Source organism: Manis javanica, chromosome 7, assembly GCF_040802235.1.
Source record: "Manis javanica isolate MJ-LG chromosome 7, MJ_LKY, whole genome shotgun sequence".
NCBI classification, from domain to species: domain Eukaryota; kingdom Metazoa; phylum Chordata; class Mammalia; order Pholidota; family Manidae; genus Manis; species Manis javanica.
The window spans coordinates 128,380,781-128,404,019 of NC_133162.1; the positions used below are offsets into that span (position 1 = coordinate 128,380,781).

The 23,239-nt window shown below is 41.1% G+C and overlaps 1 protein-coding gene across 2 annotated transcripts in view; it reads right to left on the minus strand.

The window, feature by feature from the left end:
* DPP4 (dipeptidyl peptidase 4) overlaps window positions 1–23,239 on the minus strand; it is a 71,501-nt gene that overhangs the window by 42,096 nt on the left and 6,166 nt on the right. The window contains exons 3-9 of one of the 2 annotated variants that reach the window (XM_017664383.3): window positions 12,826–12,921; window positions 12,326–12,417; window positions 10,944–11,024; window positions 4,989–5,041; window positions 4,794–4,866; window positions 3,980–4,100; window positions 1–161 (exon numbers count right to left, since the gene is read on the minus strand). In XM_017664383.3, the coding sequence (XP_017519872.2) occupies window positions 1–161; window positions 3,980–4,100; window positions 4,794–4,866; window positions 4,989–5,041; window positions 10,944–11,024; window positions 12,326–12,417; window positions 12,826–12,921 (677 nt within the window). Of the gene's footprint in view, window positions 162–3,979; window positions 4,101–4,793; window positions 4,867–4,988; window positions 5,042–10,943; window positions 11,025–12,325; window positions 12,418–12,825; window positions 12,925–23,239 lie in introns of both variants that reach the window. The other variant, XM_017664375.3, reaches the window with a different exon arrangement.

Below are 23,239 nucleotides of genomic sequence, written 5' to 3' on the forward strand. Positions count from 1 at the left end.
CTTCGGATATGGAACTTGCATAGTCTTTGGGTACTGCAGTGACTCATCAGAGTAGAAGGAGTATTCGATAAGCGGGACTTCTGTGTCGTTAAATTGGGCATATGCTAAAAAAGTGCCGTTTGGAGACCACCACAGAGCGGAGTAGGCACTGAAGACTTCCTCTGAAAAGAGACATAAATTGTTCTGTTACAAGAAGGAGCTGATAAATTGGCTTTGGCATTCAAAATATTGTTCTCATTAGCTTTAGTAATTACAGTAGAGTTCAACTAATGAACCGCTTTGCATTTGCTGGGCTTCCAAAATCAGAGTAACACAAATGACTAAAAATAAATTCTTCAAGGATAGATCTCGATTGTAAAAATAAGTAACCCGTTGGACCATTTGAGAATATTTTAGCACACAATATTTAATATACGCTTTACATTTTTTTTCTTTATCTTATAATCCTCTAAATTTATGCTGCAAAACATACTAAAAGTAAATTTCACACAGGGGCTGATTCTCCTCTCTGATTTTCAAACAGTCAACATGCCAGTAACGTCTCCCCAACTGGGCTCAGTCTGTACTGAGCCTGCAGGGTACTGGTGGGTGGCGTGTGGCTCCAGGCTATCAAACTAATATGGTGCCCGCAGTTGACTCCTCTTGGCACAAGCAGGGTGTGGGGAGGGTGGATTTAGAATAGCAAGGAGCTCTGTGAGACCCCTAATGAGAAACACCTCCTCAGCCTAGGAACCAGAGACTCCCTTGGATTAGCGTCTCCTCTGGTTAATCCTCACGGGTGGGTGTGGGGAGAGGGTCAAGGAGGAGGCAGATGCAAGGGAAGCCACCGGTCTCCTCCTCAATCTCTGGCAATTGGAGCTCCTTCCCGTGTTTATTACGGAGTCTATTTGTAGGGCTCCCCATCTCCGGACCTTAAAATGCCAAAACCTCTTTTGCCAACTGGAAAGGAGGTTTCCAGAAGCCGTAGAAGGAGACTCCTGGTTCTTTCTGCAGATTTAACCCACAAATCTCATCTTCTGTTGCGAATGTAAATGTAAAAGCAGAAGCGTAGACACTTGAATCTTAGAGTTAGGAAATCATCTATCTTTATCACTTTTCTGATTCTCAAGGAATCTGTACAAATTTCTTCCAAATGCTTGTTTTTAATAATAATGATAATAATAATAGTAGTACCAGTAACAATAGTAATATAATATAATAGTAATTATCTTGATGAGCAGCTGACATTTAGTGAGTGCAAACCATGCACCAGACATTGAAAAGCACCTGGCATCTATTATCTCAGTTAATCCTCAAAATAACTCATTGTGCCAATGATCAAGAGAGGCAGGCAGGATTAAAGAAAATAATTAATTTGCCCAGGGGTCATATGGGCAATAATTGATAGAATCATGAGTGAATCCAGGCCTTCTTGGCTTGAGGCCATGCTTTTCATCTCCATGCTCCACTGTTTCTGCTTATTTCAGCACTTCTAGTAACAAAGAACCCTTCTACTGGGTAAGGCAGCCTGCCCCCCCTTTGCCTGCTTTATACCTGTATCATTGAATAACATTACATAGCAATTTAGATAAAAGCCTTATCTAATTTAGTTTACATGAAGATCCCTTGGTGGGTCTATTTATAGCCCATTTTACAGACAAGGCAACAAAGGCTTAGAGGGATTGAACTAATTGCCAGAGACAAGAACTAAGGCACAGGCCTTGTGATCCCAAGTCACAGGGTTTCCTGCTAAGAACTCTTCATATACTGAGTCTCTGATGTCTCATTCTTGTGGATTCCGCCCATTGGTTGTAAACTAAGATCAAGATACAATTACATAAAATAAAAACAATTAGAGCAAGGTTGAGGTTTTTAAAAATACTTTCAAGTACAGGTAGCAGGTAGTGTTCTGTGTTCTGAATTAGTAGTTACTTAGAATACAGAACATATTTTTTGGCTATTGATGATATATTCAAATCATTATTATAAAACTACTTCTGGTCAAACTCAAAGTCCTGAGAATGAAAAGACCACGAGTAGGAAGAAGAGAACAGCAAAGAAAGGAAAAGATTTCCAGCCCTTCCTGATACCAAGCTAGCTGTGAGCACAGCATCTGTGATACCTCCCGTTCTGCAGCTCTGCCCATCCTCATGTGCCCCTTGATGTAACATTCTTCCCTGAAGAGGGCTTTTAATTCGCTCAATGATAATTTGTTGGTATCTTTCTCCGCCTCTCTGGGATGAATTCCCTGAGAGCACCAGTTGGGTGACACTTGTCTCTGTGTCCCCAGCACTGGGCACAGCCTCTGGGAGGTGGCCGACACTCATCGTGAACTGCGCTGAATCGCCCACCCCACTGTCAATGCTCCAACTTCAAGGTGGCTAACGAGTGCTCTGTCTTCCAAAACGGTTTCTTTCTCTATCTCTTCTCATCCTTGCTCTCACCAAACTTTCACTTGCAGCTCTGGGTTAGGTAAACCACATTTATACTCAAGAGTGATTGTCCTGTAATTAACTTGCTATTGGGAGACAAAGTATTATCATTTGAAAAAGAAGACACTTACTAACTAAAGTAATAGGCTTCATGAAATAAGACAAAGTGAAAACAGAAATTGAGAGAGAAAGCTATTTGGGAACATGGATGAGGAGGGGGCACAAGTGTCCCTGCCCTGTGAGTATCCCTCCACAGTGTGGCACATGGCCCTTTGTGGACCATGCAACTTTATTTGTTCTTTACTTATGAACCTACAGATTCTCAAAATGTACTCTCTTTTGATCCCAACCAGTCTTCATGGCATGGTGGAGACCCTGACTTCAACTGGGCGTGGACCTGCTATATGGGGAAACAGCTGTGCTCTTTTCTAAGTATGGATTATTTGTAAATATACTAAACCAGTTGTAGGAATTTCCCTGTAGAGACCAAAGTCTCATTTTTAGAGACAGGTCTCCATTAGGACTGTGAAGCCGTTCTGCTTGTGAATGGCTTAGTCATCAACAAGCAAAATGACAGCCTCTAGCTATTATGTACCTGAGAATGGGTGTGAGTGCTAAGCGTGTTCTTAAGAGATGCCCTAATGTTTGGAGGAAGGGTCTGGTCACAGCTTTGGGAAGATAATCAAACACTTATTTCTGAGCCATGGGAATTTATCTTTGTTTTAAAAAGATTTTTAGAATTGTTGTTATAATATTATCCATTTAATGGAACTTGATTTGATCTGGGTAAGAACCAAAATTAAGTCATGAAAAAAAGCTTTTTTTTTTAAACCATAAGGAAATAATAGGATGAAATAAGGATGAGTCTTTAATAAGCACCAGACAACCTTGTGAACAGCTTGGAACCCTCAAAATGCCTCTTACCTTGGCAACTATAGACATGACAAAATATTTTTCTAATGTTTTCTAAAACTCTTCATCTTAAAAGAGAATAATCTTTTTCTAACATTTTAGTTTTTTTCTCTTTTACCTATTTTTTTCCCCCTAAGCCTTTCTAATTATTTTTTTCTTCTTTACGAACAAGATGTTACGACTTCTCCAGGCTCAAATGAACATGAATCCTCCGTAAAACAGACAATTCTTCCCCTTTACAACCCAACCTCTGGACAGTATTTTGTCATCTTTTGGGATGTTGTGGGAGTATTTACCTTTCCTTAGTAATTTCTGGGTCAGGTAGGTCCAGCTAGAGAAACACCTGATGCTAATCTGGAGGCCTTTATGCTCCAGTAAAGCAGAAAAGTTACCTAAAACAGAAAGGTTCTTTGTCGCAGCAGACAGAAGACAGTAGGAGCATTGAGAGACAATGAGGGCAAAAGCAGCCCTGGCTACTGCTGAGAAATTCTTGTTCTACGAGATATCTGGTGGTGTGAGTCCTAAAAGAAATTTGATGACTTTTTAAGATGCAACTTACTTTGAATGCTGTTGAACTTCCCTATTAAAAAAAAAAGTTTAACTGTTTTTAAAAACGTAGAGATTTTCTGAATTTGAAAAAGCCTGAAAGTCTCTACCTTCATAAACCCAGTCAGTTATTCCATTATATATTACATCTTCTTTCCCAGTCCATGTGATCCTCTGACTTTGTAAATTTGGTTCCTTTTTAATATAAATGTCATTATGCCAAACGTATGCCTAGAAAGATTGAAAAAAATATTGATAAGTAATAGCATCCTATATGTCATCCTGGAGATTTAAAAAGCACATCATCAATTATTTTATCCTAAAAAAACTGGTGTCAAGTGTACAGATTACATTAGGTTTTTCAATTTGAACAATTTGCTCCTTCTCCCTCACATTCTTAAGTTGTAAGTATCGGAGCTCTAACCCACAAACAACCCAAAAAACACTGTGCTTTGCATTTCTTTCTGGAGCCGGGAGTGCTGTTGTATGTAGGGAGGGAGAAGTTCAAGTACAGATAAACATTCTGTCTTCCTGTTTATATTCTTTGGGGCTTCTGACATTCTCCTAGCACTATAGAACATGAAGACATATCTAGAGTGACACAGAGAAGGTCACAGAAGTAGCAGAAAGCAGGTATGCCTCAAAAAAAACAAACACAAAAAGTACAACCAAAGTTAGAATTTAAGAGTTTAATGAGCATTTCCCCCTGTAAACTATAAATTAACAATTCCCTAACAGTAGCTCAGAAACTTTCAGGAATTGCATTTAGCATGTTAGACTAGTAAAAATATTATTCTAAGCATTAATACCATATTTGACAGTGAAATATTGGCTTCCTAAGAGCCTGCTCTCTCTCAGGGTGCATAGCTCCTGCCTATGAGAGATTGGAGCCGTTATTTTTCTGACAAGGAGAGACTCACTAACCAATTTATGACCCACTGGTGACCATGTGATCCACTGCGTATTGTTTGGAATTCTTTCTTCTGTAATCAGCTGCCTGGAAAAAAAAAAGATAAAAGAAAAAATTACAAAGTGAATTAATCACAGTGGGATTGCTTTTTTTTAAAAATTGTCATTATACTACAAAAGTGTAGTAGATTTTTTGAGGAAGCCACTGACCTTTTATGTAAGTCATAAATGTCATATGAAGCTGTGTAGGAATGCCTCCATTTCTATAAAAGAAAACAGATGTTTCAGGCTTCTGTGATTCTTAACAGTTTGGCCACTTAGGAGCTCAAGATGAGAAATAAAGGAATATAATATTGTATAATTCTCAGCTCTTATCATATCTTTTAATTCCCTATTCAGATGTTTAGAATTTTGGAATTAGAAGCTATCTTACTACAAACTCCTCTGAACTTCATCTGCAACCCAGCTCTGGCCTCAGCCCTGCCAAGAAGCCTTCCCAGGATGCAGTGGGCTGAAGTGCCACTTCCTATGCAGACATTATTCCTAGCACTTTCCACTGTATGTTAAATCCCCCTACTTAAGAAATGCAATTTTTCACTTTTCAACTATCTTACTGGCAAATATATTTACAAGGTGTATAATTCTACTGCTGTTGATAATGTACAGAAATATTTACTTTCCTACATTAATGATAAAAATATAAAGTGCTATAGATATTTTGAAAGCCACCTGGCAATATACATTAAAATCACAATGCATATACTATCAGTGTTTTAAACAATCATCTCAAGAAGATGAAAAAAAATGAAGTGTAAGCCAAATCCAAATAAATTAGAAAATAATCAAGGTAAAAGCAGTAAACAAATAGAAAATACACAACAGAGAAAAATCAACAAAGCAAAAAAATGGTTCTTTGAAAACACTGAAAAATTTACTAACATAGTGAGAATGAGCAAAAAATAGCATGAACGACCAATTTCAGAAATGAAAAATGGGATTTCACAATGAACTTTAGAGACATTAAAAGATTATGACCCTACCATAAAGATTTTTTGCCAATAAATATACAAGTTAGAAAAAGGACAGATTCCTTGAAAAACATTAAAGTGAGACAAGAAAAACATGGAAAATATGAATAGTCTTACATATAATAAACAAATTGAATCCATAAATAACAACTTTTACAGAAAGAAAACTCCAAACACAAATAACTACCAGTAAACTTCTTGTTATTTATTCAAGTGAGTTGAGAACTTATATCCACACAAAAAGCTTACACACAAAAATTTTGCAGCTGCTTTATTCATAATTGCTAAAATTTAGAAGCAACCAAGATGTCCTTCAGTAGGTGAATGGACAAACAAACCACGGTACACCCAGACAGTGGAATATTATTCAGCAATGAAAAGAAATGAGCTATCACATCGCAAAAAGACATGGAGGAATTGCTTAAATGCATATTGCTAAGTGCATATTGTTGTGTGAGAGAAGCCAATCTGAAAAGGCTACATACTGTATAGGTTTTAACTGCATGATATTCTGGAGAAGGCAAGATTTTGGAGGCAGATTGCTGTGAGGGGTTTGTGGGGAAAGAGGGATAAATACGTGGAGCACTGGGGATTTTTATGAGGGTGAAAATATTCTGTAGGAGACTGTAATGATGACAGTGTATGGTATATATTTGCCAAAACCCATAGAATACACAGTACAAATTGTGAATACTAATGTAAACTCTGGACTTTAGTTAATAGTTAATGATAATGTATCAATATTGGCTCATCCATTGTAACAACTGTACCATACTAATACAAAATGTTAACAGGTGGAACTGGGGCAGAGGTGGGGCTGTGGTGAGGAGTATATGGGAACTCTGCACTTTCTGCTCATTTTCTGTAAACCTAAAGCTTCTCTAAAAAAATTAAAGTTTATTAATTTAAAAATAAATGACTTAGAGTTATACCAGATGACTTGGAAGAAAATCTGCATGCTATCATTGAATGAGAAATGTATGGAATATGGTATTCTGTTTTTATTAGAATGTGCAATAACTAAAAAGAATATTCTTTCTTCATAGAATTATATGAATAAGGAGAAAAATATAAAATATGGAGAGATAGACACTAGATTCTTAACATAAGATACTGGGGGAAAAGGCATAAGGGTGAGGAGCTAAGCAAAAAAGGAAAGACAGGTAAGACTGAAGACAAAAAATACATATTATGATTGCAGGTTTGCACCTATGAGAAAATTATATTTATATGTGGATGCATACATAAATCAAAGGTATTTTAAAAGAAGTTTCTTGTCTATATGTCTGTTCCCTACCATATTGCTAGAGGTAAGAAACTGTATCTTATTCATCTTTAAATACCTAGAGTCTGGTCTAGTGCAAGCCACATAGTATGTGTTCAAGAAATAAACCAAACTAAAATAAAATCAAATTGTACCTATGAATCTGATACAGATAAAATGGTAACTTAAGAATACCCAGCTATATAATGGCAGAGCTGAGACATAAGCCAGTGTTCCTAACTTGAAGAATATTTCCCACATATCATTCATCACCCTCCTATCCTCTGTCAACAAATATTTATCAAGACCCCACTTTTTGCCAGTCCTACATTCCTTTTTGAATCCTGGATTATTTTGACACAAGCCACACTTGTTTCTGGGAAATGTCTGAATATAATGCTTGCTGGGGCCAAAAGGCGTGGTGCAGGCTAAAATACTAAGAGGTTTAAGAAGGCTTGAGATCACTCAGGAGGACAGATACACTTCCTTGTAAAAGGAAACCCAAAATATTTGACAGAGACCCTTCAGTCTATTTAGGTTATAAACAGTGGCCGCTAGCCTGAAGCAGGCATTACTGAGTAGGACAGGCTCCCTGTCCTTGAGAAGCTCATGAATGAATGGGGAATATGGACAAGTAAATGAAAGAAATGAGCCGCAAGGGATATAATTGAGGTGAGTAGGGAGAGGCACGAATCATAAATTAGGCCTTGGTGTGGAGAGAGGCCAGTGGAAAAGATAATTCTTGGGCTGCCACACAGAGAAGGGGGTAAAAAATCCATCAGAACAGAGAAATTGAAGCACAAGATGGGAAAGGTCATATTTAAGGCTGCAAGCTGTGTAGTCTTCTGACCTGGATTCAAGTCTTCCTACAGATTGAAGGTTTGTTTTTCCTACCTGCTCCCAAATTCGTATGTGGAAATCCTAACCCCAACGTGATAATATTTGGAGGTGGGGTTCTTAGAAGGTGACTAGACCATGAGGGTGGGGCCCTCATGAATGGGATTAGCTCCCTTCTAAAAGAGACTCCAGAGAGTTTCCTTGTCCCTTCCCCCACTGAGAACACAGGGAGAATATGGCCAACTGTGGTACAGGAAGTGGGATACATTAAACACGGAATCTGCTGGGACTATGATCTTAGACTCTGTAGCTTCCAGAAATGTGGGAAATAAATTTCTGGTGTTAAGCCACCCGATCTGTGGTATTCCGTGACAGTAGCACAAATGGACTAATGCAAATCTCCGCTGTGTAATATCAGGCCCGTTTCTTTCTAAGCTCCAAATTTCTCTTTAGGAAAATGGGAATGATGGCAGCAACCATCTCAGGTGCATGAGAATCTCAGGCACAGGGCCCTGGAACACTGTCACAATGTGATAAATGATGCAACTATTATTCTCTCAAGAGCACTAGGGAATGAGTGGAGATGCCAGGAGAACATCTGTACCAGGCTGCCTGGTACATATTTATTTATGTTTTTACTCCCTCATTTCTTTGCAGCCACAATCTAGAAGTAATAATTAATCGTTCTGAGTTCACTAACTCCTTCTTGGAGAAGCCATGGAGTAAGATCTAAAGAACACTGCCCAGTAGACTTCCACAGAAATGGCATAAAACTACAGAATTTTCTCTGTCCAGGATGTGTTTTTTGAGAGTTGATTAGTCAACACATTTATGCTGTACAGAAAATTCCGTTGGCTACCCTTGGAAGTAAAATGGAAGATATAGGTCCTTACTTTCAACAATCTTATAATCGAGTGCTTTGCAATCAGATGTATAAAGAAAGTAAAATGAGCTACTGTGAGAGACAGTGAGTGGTTGAGTGAGAGGGACAGAGTGGCGGGGACAATGTTAGATTGAGCCATCAAGAAAGCCTGGACCTGAATTACTACAAAGGATAGCCATGTGATGACTGTGGAGAAAGTTCCAGCAGGAAACAGTTAACAAATGTTTTGGTCCTTAGATTGGGATGAAAGTGAGGCTTGAGAAAACAGAAGAAGCTGTGACTTACAGGTTTAACTTTGGATCACTGAGTCACCTGGGAGCCCTTAAATCTACCCATACCTGGGCCCTACCCATCACTTCGCCACGTGAGTTGGTTTGGAGTAAGCGGCTGGCATCTGTATTTTTAAAAACTTCCCCAGTTGATTCTAAGGTGCAGACAGGGATGGGAAGCACCGGCCAAGCATGGTGGGTATAAAGAAGGTCTTAGGAGATGTGTTCTGAGGGGCACACTGAGGCCCAATCACACAAGCTTCTGAGGATGCCATGGGGAGACTGTGTGTTTTATTCTACAGATGATGGGAAGCCATTCATCATGAGGGTTTAAGCATAGACATGACATGATCTAGCTCTGGTTTTAAAGGGTGCATTGTGGATACTGCCTGCAAAGCAGGGATAGAGGGATGAAGGGGACAGAGTGAAAGAGCAAAAGCAGTTAAATATGCAAGTAAACTCTAGTGACACAACACATGGAAACTACTGATGACGATTGTCCCACTAGGTCTGCCAGTGAAATATGTACGTTAGTGCAAGTTAGATGGCACTTGTTGAACTTGGTTAATAGTAAACTGAACCTTTCTGTTTCTACCTTGACCTCACAGTCTTTATATGCTTGTCTTTAACTTGGACAATTATTATACAGTTGTTCTCGACCCTGGTTGCTCATTAAAATAATCTACACATTAGAAAAATTACTGATGCTAACTTCACCATGGAAACTTCAATTTAATAATCTGAGGGTTGAACCTGAACACTAGGAATTTTTAAGGTCTCCTCAAGTGATTTTCATCTATACATAAGAACCATTGGCTTGAACAAGCAATAATCCATGGGTTGGGAAGAGGCGTGCTGAAGTCGGCTTAGCATTCTGATTTGCTCGTAGTTGACAGGGTTAGCAGAACAGAGTCAATGAGTTTTCTTCATGTCTGGGAAACGGAGCCCAGCACAGTGAATCCAGTGGAAATATTACACCTGGGCGTCATCATCCTGAAATGGGGGAATGGAGTAGGGGATGTTTGCTTGGCAGTGCTGGTGTGTGAGATAAAGCCCCTCAGGAGTTATTATTTATTCTAAAAAAAAAAAAAAAAAGAAGAAGCAGAGATAGGAATCCCCAGCTTTGTATTTTGTTTTCAATACACAATTATCTCTCCAGGTTTTTTATCTTTACTACATGTCTCAAACCTTCCTATAGTTGACAACCATTGTCAAATCCATGAATAGCCAAAAAGCTGTAGTTAAAGTGATTGGTGATTTGCAGCCACCCTAAACCTGAAAAGGAGGTGTGAGTAAGCTGGAACCTTCCCGGACGGTGTGCAGATTTGATGTTGGACTGCGTGACTGGCAGCAGCCAAGTGCTCTCGGCAGCGCATTGATGACCCGGGCTCTGGGTGCCCCGCCTCCAGAATGCTTGTATGTGGTGGGATCTGGAGGCTGGCAGGTGGTCAGAGCCACCTCTCAGAGCCTCTTCTAGGGGATGAGAAGTCTGTTTTTAAAACAAATGTGTATTGAGAATTTTATTTCATGTAGAGCTGAGGCCAAGGAGTGTGGAGTTCTATTCTGGATGTACAAGTCAGACATGCAAATCTACTCTTAAAGTATAAGCTCCATTTCATTAATTTATGTTTTAGTATCTATGATATATATTTCTTACACTTTTTAGTATTTGAAAACACCCAAAATGAATTTCTTTCCAAACACTTTTTGGGCTTATCTTTTATAAGTGAAAAGATTTCTCCTCTTGATGCTGAATTAGTTAATTTTTAGTGCCTATTATATTATTTAGGCGTCAATCTCATATATTCATAGGCTTGGAATCAGTTATAAAATAATATACTCATAGGATTCTTTAAATGTCACAGTAAAAAAAATTTATTTTACCTTCACATAGTTGTACTCAAAGAGAATAAACTGTCCATCAGGAGATACTGAATAATCATTTATAGAATGTCCAAATTCATCCTGTCAATCAAGTAGAAAAAAGAACTGTTGAGCAATTCCATTTAACTGCCATCACTGAGCACTTACTATGCAGAGGGTATGTGCGGCTCCTGCTGTAGGAGCTCCCAGTCTAGGAGAGATGGCACATTTCCCCATACAAATTACCATGACACAAGGCGAAGAGTGATCAGGGCTACAGCACCAGGGAGGGAAGGATTAATTCTAACCAAGGAAAGGCAGCTGTGAGGGTGGGGAGCAAGAACCGACAGGGAACTTTCAGCATGATCGACACCCAGAGGTGGAAGAGGGCATGCGTACTTAGAGAGTGTATAAAGGTCAGGTGTTACCTGAATGCAGTAGAGGATACATCATACAAAGTATAAGGTGAGAGGACATAAAATTAGACAAATAGCTGGGGCCCAAATATAAGAAGTGAAAGTATGAACTCCTTTTAGCACATGGACATGAGAAGATCTTATCTGTCTTTTACAAAGATGCTCTGGTGATGCAGTGACTGAGATGAGGTGGGAGGAGCTGCGACAGCCCCGGGCTTGCACAAGGAGGCCATTTACTCTACAGAATGGAGATGCAGACTGAAGTTACAATGCTCATCATCCCTGATCACACGGCGCCCTGAATCAGCACTAGCCAGTGCAAATGACGATCTGAGAGACACGTGACATTACAGAGGGAGGGCCGATAGCATTTGCTGAGTGGCTTAAAAAGGGAGATGACAGAGGAATCAAGAAGCTTTCTCAGGGTTCTAGCTTAAGTGACTTGGAGGAGAGCAGGATTCACCAAGCTTGGGGACTCAGGAAGAGGGATCGGATGCTTTCAGTTTGCTAGGAGAGGGAAGAGGGAATAACCAATTTAGCTTGGGATATTGAGTTTGAAATACTTGCAGGCCATCCGTTTGCAGAAGCCAGCAAGCTATTGGAAATGCAGGCTTAGATCTTGGGAGAAGTAGTGTTAAAAGTGTGTATTCGAGGATCAAGCCCAGAAAAAAGGTGCTGATGCTGCAGAAATAAATGAAAACCACTGAAGGAGAGGATGCACAGCAAGGGGAGAGGCCAGCAAGCAAAGACAGAGCTCTGAGGAGCGCTTACACTTAGGAGTAGGGGCAGAGGAGGAGGAGTCGTCAAAGGAGACTAAAAAGGAGCCAAGACAGGGAGCATTCCAAGAAGGAGAGAGAGATCCACTGTGCCATATGCTGCAGAGAGAGTCCAACAGGATGAGAAATGATAGTATTCATGATTTGAAAGGTTATGAAAAAATCCCCAGAATTTCCTTGAAGTATGAATTAGTTATGTGATTAAACATACAAATGTACTGTTCTCCAAGAAAATGGAGCTGTTTCCATATTCAGCATTGAATAGCAAGATATTGTTTTCTTGTTTGTAGAGATATTCATGATCTAAAGAGAGAAAATGGCCAGGTCAGTATTTCAAGTTGCTATTAAACATCTTTGTAAGCTAAAAACTGTGCGATAAAAATTTGATCTAAGTTTACACATGTACTCATAACTATTTATTTCTAAGCTGGAAAAACATTAAGTGACCAATATTACACTCGTGTGCCTTCATTCCTCCAGCATTATCGTCAGGGTTTCGATTCACATTTAATTTTTTATAGTACATGTCAAAGAAATTAAGTTAAAGTTTCTGTCTTTGCTCCCTTTGCACCCTCAAATAGAAAAAAAATATTCTACCATATGGCTTAAAAAAACAAGGATATGTTCTCAGTGCCATAAAAATGCCCCATGACCTAACTAGAATGAACATAAGCATAAAAACCTGCCCCCGCTCTCCCCAAAAGTCCTTACCTGAAACCCATCTCAAGGAGTAGAACTTCACTCTGAAAGTATTTTTTAAATAATCTGTTAGAGTGTAAGTTCTGCGACTGTCAGCTGTAGTATCATCTGCTGGTTGGAAAAAAGAGCCAAATATTCAGTAAGATGGAATAACCTGTTTTGGATAAAATAAATAAATGGATCTCTGCAATATATAATGGTCACGAAATACAGAAATGTACTCACAAACTGCAAAACACATTTTGGAAGATTTCAAACTGGCTGGACGGAGTGAAAATGCATTTAACTGTGAAAGCGTATGTGTTTGTTTCCCTGTGCTCTATGAGTACCACATGAACGAACTTCATCATCAAGGTCTAGCTCAGCAACGTCCCATGGAAATACAATGTGAGTGCATTATCTAGTAGCCATAATTAAAAATTCTTAAGGTAAATTAATTTGAATAGCATATATCATTTAGCCAGTATATCCAAAATATTATCACTTCAACATGTAATCAATATTTTAAATGGTATCAATGAGATCTTTGACATTTTTTTTCACCCTAAGTCTTGAAATATGGTATGTACTTTGCAATTACAGCATACCCCAACTCAACTAGGTACACTCCCAGTCAGTACCTTCATGTGGCCAGGTAGTGGATGGCACAAGGCTGGCTTATTTCCTCGAGGCCTCGACGCTACTTCCAAGCCCTCTTGTCTCCACATAGACCTCTAGGACATTCTGATCACCCAACCCAGGGATTTTTGTTTCGTTCACACTTACCCTTGAATTTGGTAGATGTTTTCCTGAAATCCTTCTCTTGAATTTTGTGATACTGCCATTCTCCTAACTCTCTGATCATTATTTTTCCAGCTCTTACTTTGATTTTCTTTTCTCCATTGACCTCTCATGCAGACATGCCCTGATGGTCAGCCTTGAGCTTTCTGTTCTCTCTCTACATTATTCCTCTCAGAGAATTCCAGAGAATGTGACTTCTTGGGCTTTAGGCATGTTTTCCATTTAAATAAATGACAAAATCTGTACTCATGACCTTAGCCTATTGCACCCCGAACTCATATTTCTCGTGTTACACTGGCCTTCTTAGTTGACATGTCCCACACTAGCCCTATACTTACCTTACCTAAAATAATCTTCCCCCTTCCAAAACTAGTTTTCTCTAGTTTATATTCTCTTACTGGTGGCCCATAGTCAAAATCTGAAAATCGATTTTGATGTCTTGCTCTTACCACTGCCCGTATCCAAGCAGCGCCATTGATGCTTCCTGTGAAATCTCCTTTCCAGGTGTCCCTGCCATCAGGTTCTCCCAGTCCAATCCTGCACAGCACCAGCACTGGAATGATCTTTCTAAAATGCCCCTTTCATCCCGGCGAACCTTTCCTCAAATGCCCCAATGCCTACAGAAAGATTCCCGAGGGACATGCGGCCTCCATGGTCTGACAGGAGGCTCTCTCTGGGCTCATTTCCACGCTCTCCACGCATGAGCCTTCTAACCTGTCACACCGATCTGCCTACTGAGCCCAGGAGATCACCTTAGGCATTGCTGCCTCTGCTCCTCGTTCTAAGCCACTTCCCTGCCATGTTGTCAACTGCCTCCCTGACCATCACAGTACCCCACCCTCCAGCCCCCACCTCTTTCATAAAGGCTTCAGTTCTGCCTCCTCTGACTTTTGCCCCCACACTGCTCTGTTGACTCTTGTCATTTAATAACTTGTACAAAATGATAACTGGTCTTCCATGCCTACCTGTGTGGGCTGCTCCCCGAGGCCATCAATTCTTTGAAAACAAGGCCTTGTGTTTTTGCTTTCTTGCATTTTTGTTTTTCATGAACCTTAGCACCTGGCACAGTTCTATGCTTTAGGAGAAGCCTCTAAAACAAGTTTTTGTTGACTCATCTGCAGTAATGAAACCAGTGATTCCTCTTAACCAGTCCCAGAGCATGCATGGCGAATAAACAGCCTAAAGTCTTTTAGATAGCCCAAATCTCACTGCATCTGATACCAGACACTGAATCTGCCAGGGCCTTGGACCTCTCAGCTTCCAGAACTGTGAGAAATAAATGTTTGCTGTTTAATCCCTCCAGTCTATTGTGTTTTTGTTCATGCAGCCTATATATATGTATGTATATAATAAACAGACATAGCAACATAGAACATCCATCAGTGATGTCTGGTTTTATAAGAAGATAATTAACTGAGTACCTAAAACAAATCACAGTGTTATTTCATTTAGATGCTATCTCATATAAGGGGATTTGCCCAGTTTTATCAGGATAACATGCTTAAATCTAGAATATTAAAGTAATCGAGGCAGAATTCCCTGCTGCCGCGGGTACTGCTCCTCACCTTCATGATGCGTTCCTTACTGAGCACTCACCTCTCCTGCCCACAGCGTTCTCAGCAGGCTATAGCTTTTCTAAACTCCTCATCTCTACCACATTCGGCTTCCCTTCTGCTCACAGTGGGCCCCGTGTGCTTTCCATCCATCTGCTGATGTTTCAGATACTGACACTGATGCCGCACTTTTGCTACAGCCCAGGTCAGCTGTGAGGGCCCAGTGCCACCTTGGCTTGTGTCAGGCTCATTCAGCCACTCCACAGTGACCCTGAAAACTGTTTTCCATATCTTGGCTACCCAGTCCCAGCACAGCACTGCTAAATTGGAGCAAGTAGAGCAACAAATGTTCCTTGTTTTTTGCCTTGCCATTTGACAAGCAGCACGCATTGGAAGACGCTTTTGAAACATCTAGATAAGAGAGTCTGTGAGACATGCGTGCCAAGTCCAGGTTTTGACCTTTAGTAAGTTCATAGTTTGCTGCCAAGTTACAACCTATCATGTCAGACACTTAGAGGACACACTCGCGTCTCTTCTTCCTTGTCTACTTGCTCCGTGACAGGGCACTGCTGCAGCAACAGATGAAGGGCTTCGGCTCTTTGTGTGGTTTTCCTGGTGGGCCTGGGACATGTCGTTCATTTGACTTATCAGTTCAAAGCACTGTGCTAGCCAAGTGAAGCAGTTAATCATGTTACCTGTCAGCTTACACTGAAACTCTTAAACACAAGTCTTCTTTGATTTAAAATTGTTAAAACAAGGTTAACAACTTCATACTTTTCTTTGGTGAGAACCACAATTCGGCCAAACCACATGCAATGCCAATTTTGATTAGTCAAAAGTGGTAGAAGAGCGGTATTTAATGGTTCACCCTAATAATAAATTCTCATCAAAGTGTATGATATCTTAATGAACCCTTGCTGTAGGAACAAAATCATTTCTGAAGAAAATAATGTTTAAAGTGATAAAACTCAAGTAAGAGAATAGTGTACTTCCACTGAGTATCCTTCCTTTGACTGATTGTGACTTTATGATACAGGACATTTTGAATATTTATATATATTCATTAATAAAAAACTTTTTTATCTGCATAAACATAAAATATATATATAATATTTCTACTTCACAAAGATAAATTGGTGTGGTAAATAAATGGCTAATGGAATGCAACTAAAAAGAAATGTGCTCTTTACAGCTCATAAACTCATAAAGTTGTTAAACATGGGGAAACGATATCTGGTTACAGAGTTCTTGAGTTCCATATGGTAATCAGTTAACATTTTATACTGATGCTAAAGAAATATAATAAGTGTTACTTTAGAATTTGCTAGAGCAAAATAGCAATCTTGACATAGGGACATAGGAAGAAAAATCAAGAAGGCAGAAGAAACTGATTGGAAGGCTCCTCATGTCCTGTATTACCCAGCAGAACATGCAGGTGGTCCCCCATCTCCATTGATTCAACAAATGCCACAAAGGATTGGGTTCCTGGAGGCTTTGAAATCAGAAAGCCTGGATTTATTCCCAGGCTTAATTCTGCACTAGGGCCTTGGGAAATTACTGAATATTTCAAAACCTCAATACTTTAATCTATAAAATGAGCATAATAGCATTACCTAGCCCATAAGGATTTGCCACAATTAAATGAGGTGATGTATATAAAGAGCTTAGTTCAGGACTTAGAATTTAGGAAGCCCTCCAGATATGTTATATCATTTATATTTCGATCCAAGGATGTGCTAGGCAATCAGGATACAAAGATGAATACAGGAGTCTCTCCCCTTGGAATATCTAGCAATGGTGCTGAGATTAGGAATGTCATTGCAATTAAATAATAGCCAATTGAGTTTCATTATGTTCACATCCCAAATGATCCCAGCAGCCAGTATAAGAACATCACACTGAGAAAACACCTCAGATACGTACAAGCTAATAACTTGCTAAGTGGTAATGGACATCGCTTTCTCCCTGCCACAGGTCTAATGCCCTCCAGAGTGGGAGAGAGCAGGTGATGGCACGGAGGGAAGTCACTGGACCACTGGACTTAGTGGACTTCAGGGATTTGTGATGAGTGATGTTTCTCTGACTGTTATACATTAGAGGCAGTGCCAGATTTCCCTTCTCAACTGGAGAAACATCCAATTTTCTTTTTATTTTGTTTATTTTGCATATGTATACATAAAAGAAATTGCCCTCTCATCCCACCCAGGCATACGTGGAGGAAGGCGCCCCGGCCCCAGGTTCGTGGTCGGGGCGGTGCAATCCTGTGGGTCCCAAGCCCCAGTCAGGAGAGGGCTGGCCTGAAGGGCTGGGCAGGCTGCAGCCCTGTCAGTCGCCGTAAACTGCACCACATCCAAGGGGCTGTTTGATGCCCTTAAAGTAGGACTGCCGCCACACCTGCTGCGGCCGCTCTCCTCCGCCTCAGGGGCAGGGCTGCCTCGGCCTCCCAGGGGCAGATCGGTCCATGAAGGTACGTTAAGCAGCAGCTGATAAGCGCAGGGCACTGACCTGGAGCCTGTGAGCCTGCGACTGTACTCCAAGCATTTACCCTAACATCAGAGGGTCAGATGACCAAACTTTTCTTAGGGACGTACTCACTGTATTTTCAAAAATCTCCTCTGAAAGGCCAACCAAACATTTCCCAGAATAGCAGCAGTTTGGGAAAAAGGGAATTTAGAAGGGATTGCTGCCATGACTCCAGCCTCTCCTCCTCCTCCTCTCATCACTCTGCTCCGTCCACATTGGCCTCCTGGCTCTTCCCCGGACACTGGCCCACTTCTGCCTCAGGGACTTTGAATGTGCTGTACACTCTGCCGAAATGTTCTTCCTCTAAGATATGCCCAAAGCTTGCTCCCTCGCCTCCTTTAAGTGTCACCTTCCTTCCTTGGACTAACACTGGCAGACCCGCCCTGCAACCCCTGCCCCATGACATTTTTCTATTGCCCTTCCTGGCTTTTCTTTTTCTTTCTTTTAACAGTGATACCATATAGCATACCATATATTTTACGTGTTTGTCTTGTTTACTGTCTGTCTCCCTCAACTGAAAGAAAGCTTCAGGAAGACCCTAATTTTGTTTCATTTTGTTTACTATTACATCACTGCAGTCTAGAACAGCCCGTAATGCATAACAGACACCCCCTAAATGTTTGTTGAATGAAAAGATAAAAGCCATACAATACAAACACGGGAATGCAAACACAGAAACACAGCTCCAAACACAGCCCCAATAGGATTTCTGCGAACCCCAGTGACCAGGGTAGCAGGAACAGCGGTGCGCTTGGCCAGACGGGTCCAGATGGAGGCCTGGATTCAGGAGGAGAGAAGAGGGACACCAACAGCGACTGGCTGCCGCCCAGCCCTTACAGCTTTGTGCCCAGCTCTGTGTCCCTCTTCTTCCTCTTTGTCCCCAACCCCTACAGGTAGTGTGTTCCTGCAGCTGTTGCCTCTGGGTTGCCTCAGAATTCCTCCTTCGCTCTTCTGTGGAACCCATTTTCATATTCAATCTGCTGAAACACCGAGTATGATTTCTGTATTTGTCTCGTCACTGGCCTCTAACTGACTTAAAGATTTGCACATTTCATCTGTATATACATAAAATAGAAAGGCCTCTTTAGGCGGTAAGAATATCGTATCTAGCCCCGGGATTGGTAAAGTTTTCCTTAAAGGGCCAGATGGTGAATGTTTTAAGCTTGATGGAGCATAATTCTCTGTTGCAACTTCTCAAGTCTACCGTTGTAGCCTGAAAGCAGCCACAGAGAGCATGTAAATGAAAGGGTGTGGCTGTGTTCTAATACAACTCTGCTTGCAAGAACAGGTGGCCGGGCCTGGCTATAGTTTGACAACCCCATATAGACATTCCTCAGGATTGTGAGCAACGCAAACAACAAAAACCAACCCCCACCAAAAAACAAAATGAAACAGAACTGCTCCCAGGATCGGTTTTGGAAGACAGATGTTGAGATGAACATTCTAATTGCCTCAAAACATTAAGTATATCATCCTAAGACTCCACTATATACAGCAGTAAAATGAAAGCAGTCAAAGCATTCATGTCTCAAAATTCAGGCCAAGATGAAGGTATGTACAGCTACTGGTGTAGAAAAGCAAGGCCCGGAGGATGGCCTGAAGTAAACCCGGTTCACTCTGCCTGATTCACTCTGCCTCCACCCCAGGAAAGAGCCGAGAGTTCAGTGCACAGGAAGCCAGCGCTAAACAGGGCATGAGGGCTCCATCCTTCCCTCTGAAGGGGAAGTTGGTTTGTTTGTGTGTCTCTGAAGACAGTCTTTGTGAGACTCTTTTGAGTAACTAAGACTGGCATAATAATGGTCAGAATGAATATTTACAAGGCTGTGATGTCCTGCTATTTTGACTGACATTCCTCCAAGTTGATGAGGAACAGTGGAAAGGTAGAAACATGTTAACTGTGTGGATAAATGACCCACAGGCCAGGGAGACATGCAACTATTTTAGCCAAGGGCTGGTTTCTCCTGAAAAATACTCAGAAGTAGTTGTCGGGAGACATCCGTGGAAGGTGATAAATTGCAGTCTAAGAATAATTAGTGTTTAATGGTGTAGGAAAACTGAGTAGACAACATCAGCCCTGGGGAAGCCTAAAGCTTGAATACTGAAGAACTTTCCAGAAAGGATTATATACATAATCAACAAGGCTACTCTGTGACAGCTGTTTGTCTTACAGGATACAAGGAGCAAGGATCCCCGTAAATAAAACTGCCATAGAAATTGCCCTTTCCAGCATTCTCTAGGCACAACTTTCAAGAGTGTGAGTTATTAAAGTATCTTCCTCTCAGACTGTTAAAAGAACAAAAAAATTAAAAAGACATAATGGATAATAATTATAAATGCTTATAGAGTTCTTCCAGTGTGCTGGGCTGTTCTAGGCATTGTACACAACTTATTCTGCTTCCCATTTTACAGGTAAGGAAACTGAGGCACAGATAGGCATAGACAGGGATTGGACTCAGGTCCCATGACTAATAACCATGACAAATAAGCACCAAAGCCATATTTGAACTAGGAAATATGGCTGCAGAGCCTATGATTATAACCATCCTTCCAAACAACCTCAGTATTTGGGAAAATGATTGCACGCATGGTAGATGCTACGTGAGCAGTGCTGTGAATTGGTACAGATGAATTACACTTCATGAAAGTGTTGGAATTCAATGTTTGCAACTCATCCAAATAGGCAGGTGGTAGGTTGCATTCGCAGATAATGTGTTTTAGTGCTTCAAAGTCAGAGGGGTACCAATTCCTTCTGAAAACCCTAGAATTTTTCTCTCTGGACTAGTATGAAAGATGGCAACTCTGTGGCTTCCTGGACGGGAACCAGTGCCACCTTTGTTCTCTCTTCTGTGATACATCCAGTCACTCATCAGCTTTTCCCTAAACTCTTACAAAGTAGTCATGGGAGCTTCAAAACATGATTCTGTTCTTCCTTATCTTTTTTCATGTTTCCTGTATTTTACACATAGTGTAATCTTATAGAACTCAGGCCCTGCAGTAAACATTTTCAAATGAGTGAAGCTATTCAATGGAAAGATACAGTGATTCCTCCTTTACAGCAAAAGCCACCCTACGGGGCATGTACCCTACCTGGCTCTCCTCTTCTGTGCTGTCAACCCTTCCCTCCGCTCTGGGAGGAAGAGGGCGGCGTGACCAGCGCCTCGGATCCTCCCCTTCCTCATCAGGAGGGGCTTTGTTTCCATCTCTTCCCCCTCAGCATCTTCAGTTTCCTCACTGCTTAGTTCTGCACTGCCCTTAGACGTGCGCACGGCGCACTTACCTTAAGAAGCATTTACCTTGTCCTGCTGCCGTCTCCTTAGTTCTCTTCCTCTCTACATTAGTAAGTGTTTCTGAACACAATCCACACCTTCATTTCTTTACGGCCCCTCCTCACGCCTACGGATCTATCCCTTCTTGTTTGCGCCACACTGGTTTCTCCCTCCCTCTCCGATGAATCAAGTAATTACATATCATTATTTAAATGTTAAATCTGAATAGTCTTGCCATAACCAGACTGTAAGTAAGCTGAAAGGATGAATTCATTTTATCTTTATCAAACAGCCGCCAGCACTGTACTGCAGGAATAGAAAGTGCACACGATTCAGTACTGCATGACTTGACTCCCTAGTTATGACTCTAAGTATTTTATTCAGATTTAAAGCAACATTTAAGGGAATTTGTCAAGAATATATTTCTCATGAGCTCTATGATGATTCCTCTGATTAATTCCATTGACTATTTCAAATCCTACTTTCCTGGGCCAATTTTTCAGGTCTAATGGTTAAGACGTATATTTTAAACTTTGCCATTTTATTTTATGTTGACTGTTTTGGACATGTTTTCCCATTACGGATTGGAAAAAATATGATAGTTTATGTGTGCATTTTTATGAGGAAATTCCCCTCAGATGTTTTTGACCCATTTTATTATGTCAGATTTGTATCTTCAATATTGAGAATTCAATTGCTTCCTATTCTTAATCACGTTGGATGACGAAAGAAAGCAAAGGTCGGGCTCAGAATGCCTTCAGGATCAAAAAGGGAACTTCAAAACACCCTGCTTTCAATTAAACTCAGGGGGTTGGGAAAGAAAGTAAGAAGAGAGGAAAAAAAGAGGCTTAGATGATCAGATTCTTTGGAAATCAGACCTGGCTGGGTTGAAAGGACCGTGTTCAGGCCCATTAATTATTAACCCTTTATGCTCGGTTGATTTCTGTACAAACTTCCCTGGGCAGCATTTATCATTCGTTCTTTAGTGCTTCACTTTGATCGTTTACTAGAAGGACACTTTTTGGGCTTGTTTATGTTTCCTTTAATATTGTGCATTATTTGAGGGCAAGGGCCATATCTATCATTTTTAAATCCCTAATGACCAGTAAAGGGCCTAGAAAAAACTGCTCAATAACATGCTGAACTGGAGAGCTACCTTCTGTGGACAAGCGCATGCTAGGTGCACGATGCGGCAGGCCTCCGGAGCCCGTGACCTGATTCCTACAGCAGGTCCAGGAAGAGGAGGGGCTTAGCTCTCAAACTGCTGCAGATTAGCTCTTAAGGGAAGAATACAGCTATGAGGGCAGGAGTGAACCCTCCATTCAACTCTGCAGCCAGCGGTTCAGAGCCATCCTTATCTCCTCTTCTTCCCTCTCTATACATCTCCAAAGCTACCACCCTGTCCAGTCTGCCATCCTCTCTCACCTGGACGAATGCCCCTCCACTCCCCAACATTACCTACACAGAAGTCATATTTTAGAAATAGACACAAGATCATGCCACATTCACGCCTGGAATGAAGAGAAACTCCTTTCTGTGTCCCTCCATCTTCTCTCTCACACTGTTATTTTTGTCCTAGCACCCGTCACTGTCCGAAACTACCCCTGTGCCTGCTCCTGCCCGCCTGCCCCATGGATTGTAAAGGTCTCTAAGGTTTGGAGTCGGGGCCCCTGTAACTTCAAGAACACCGGGCATGCAGTGAGCATTTAGTGCATGTTGGTGAGTGAACAAACATGTGCCTGTCCACTGTAGGACCTTGGTCCTGAAGACGGCTTAAATTGCATACTGAAAGAGTTTCCTGCCTGGAATACAAGAATACAGAAAAATAACAGGGAAATAGGTGCCATGCATAAAACTCGTGGACCTGAGCTTGAGCAGGTCGGGCTTGAAGGAAATCAAAAAGAGGGTATCTCAGCCCCACAGGGTTGATGTTAAGGCTACAGGGGCCACCCAACCATTTTGGGGGATCCAGTGTCAAGCAGTGGGGGTAGCACTCACCTGATACTCACTCCTCCAGCTCCCTCTTCCTCCCTTTCACAGCCTAAGGTACTATGGCCCTCAGGATGCCAGGAACAAAGTCCCTGCTGACTTTGGCTCTGCCTTCCATCACCTCTGCTTCTTGGGCCTTAGAGGCTAGAATATGTGACGGAAGCTCATGGATCTATTTCCTTCCCCAGTGAACCAAATAATGAAGAAATGTACACATTAATGTGCAGTTAACTAAAGCAAATGGCTTATCATTAATTTAAAAAATCTTCCTAGGAAGTTATACTCTTGAAGTACAATATAAAACTGCAAACACAG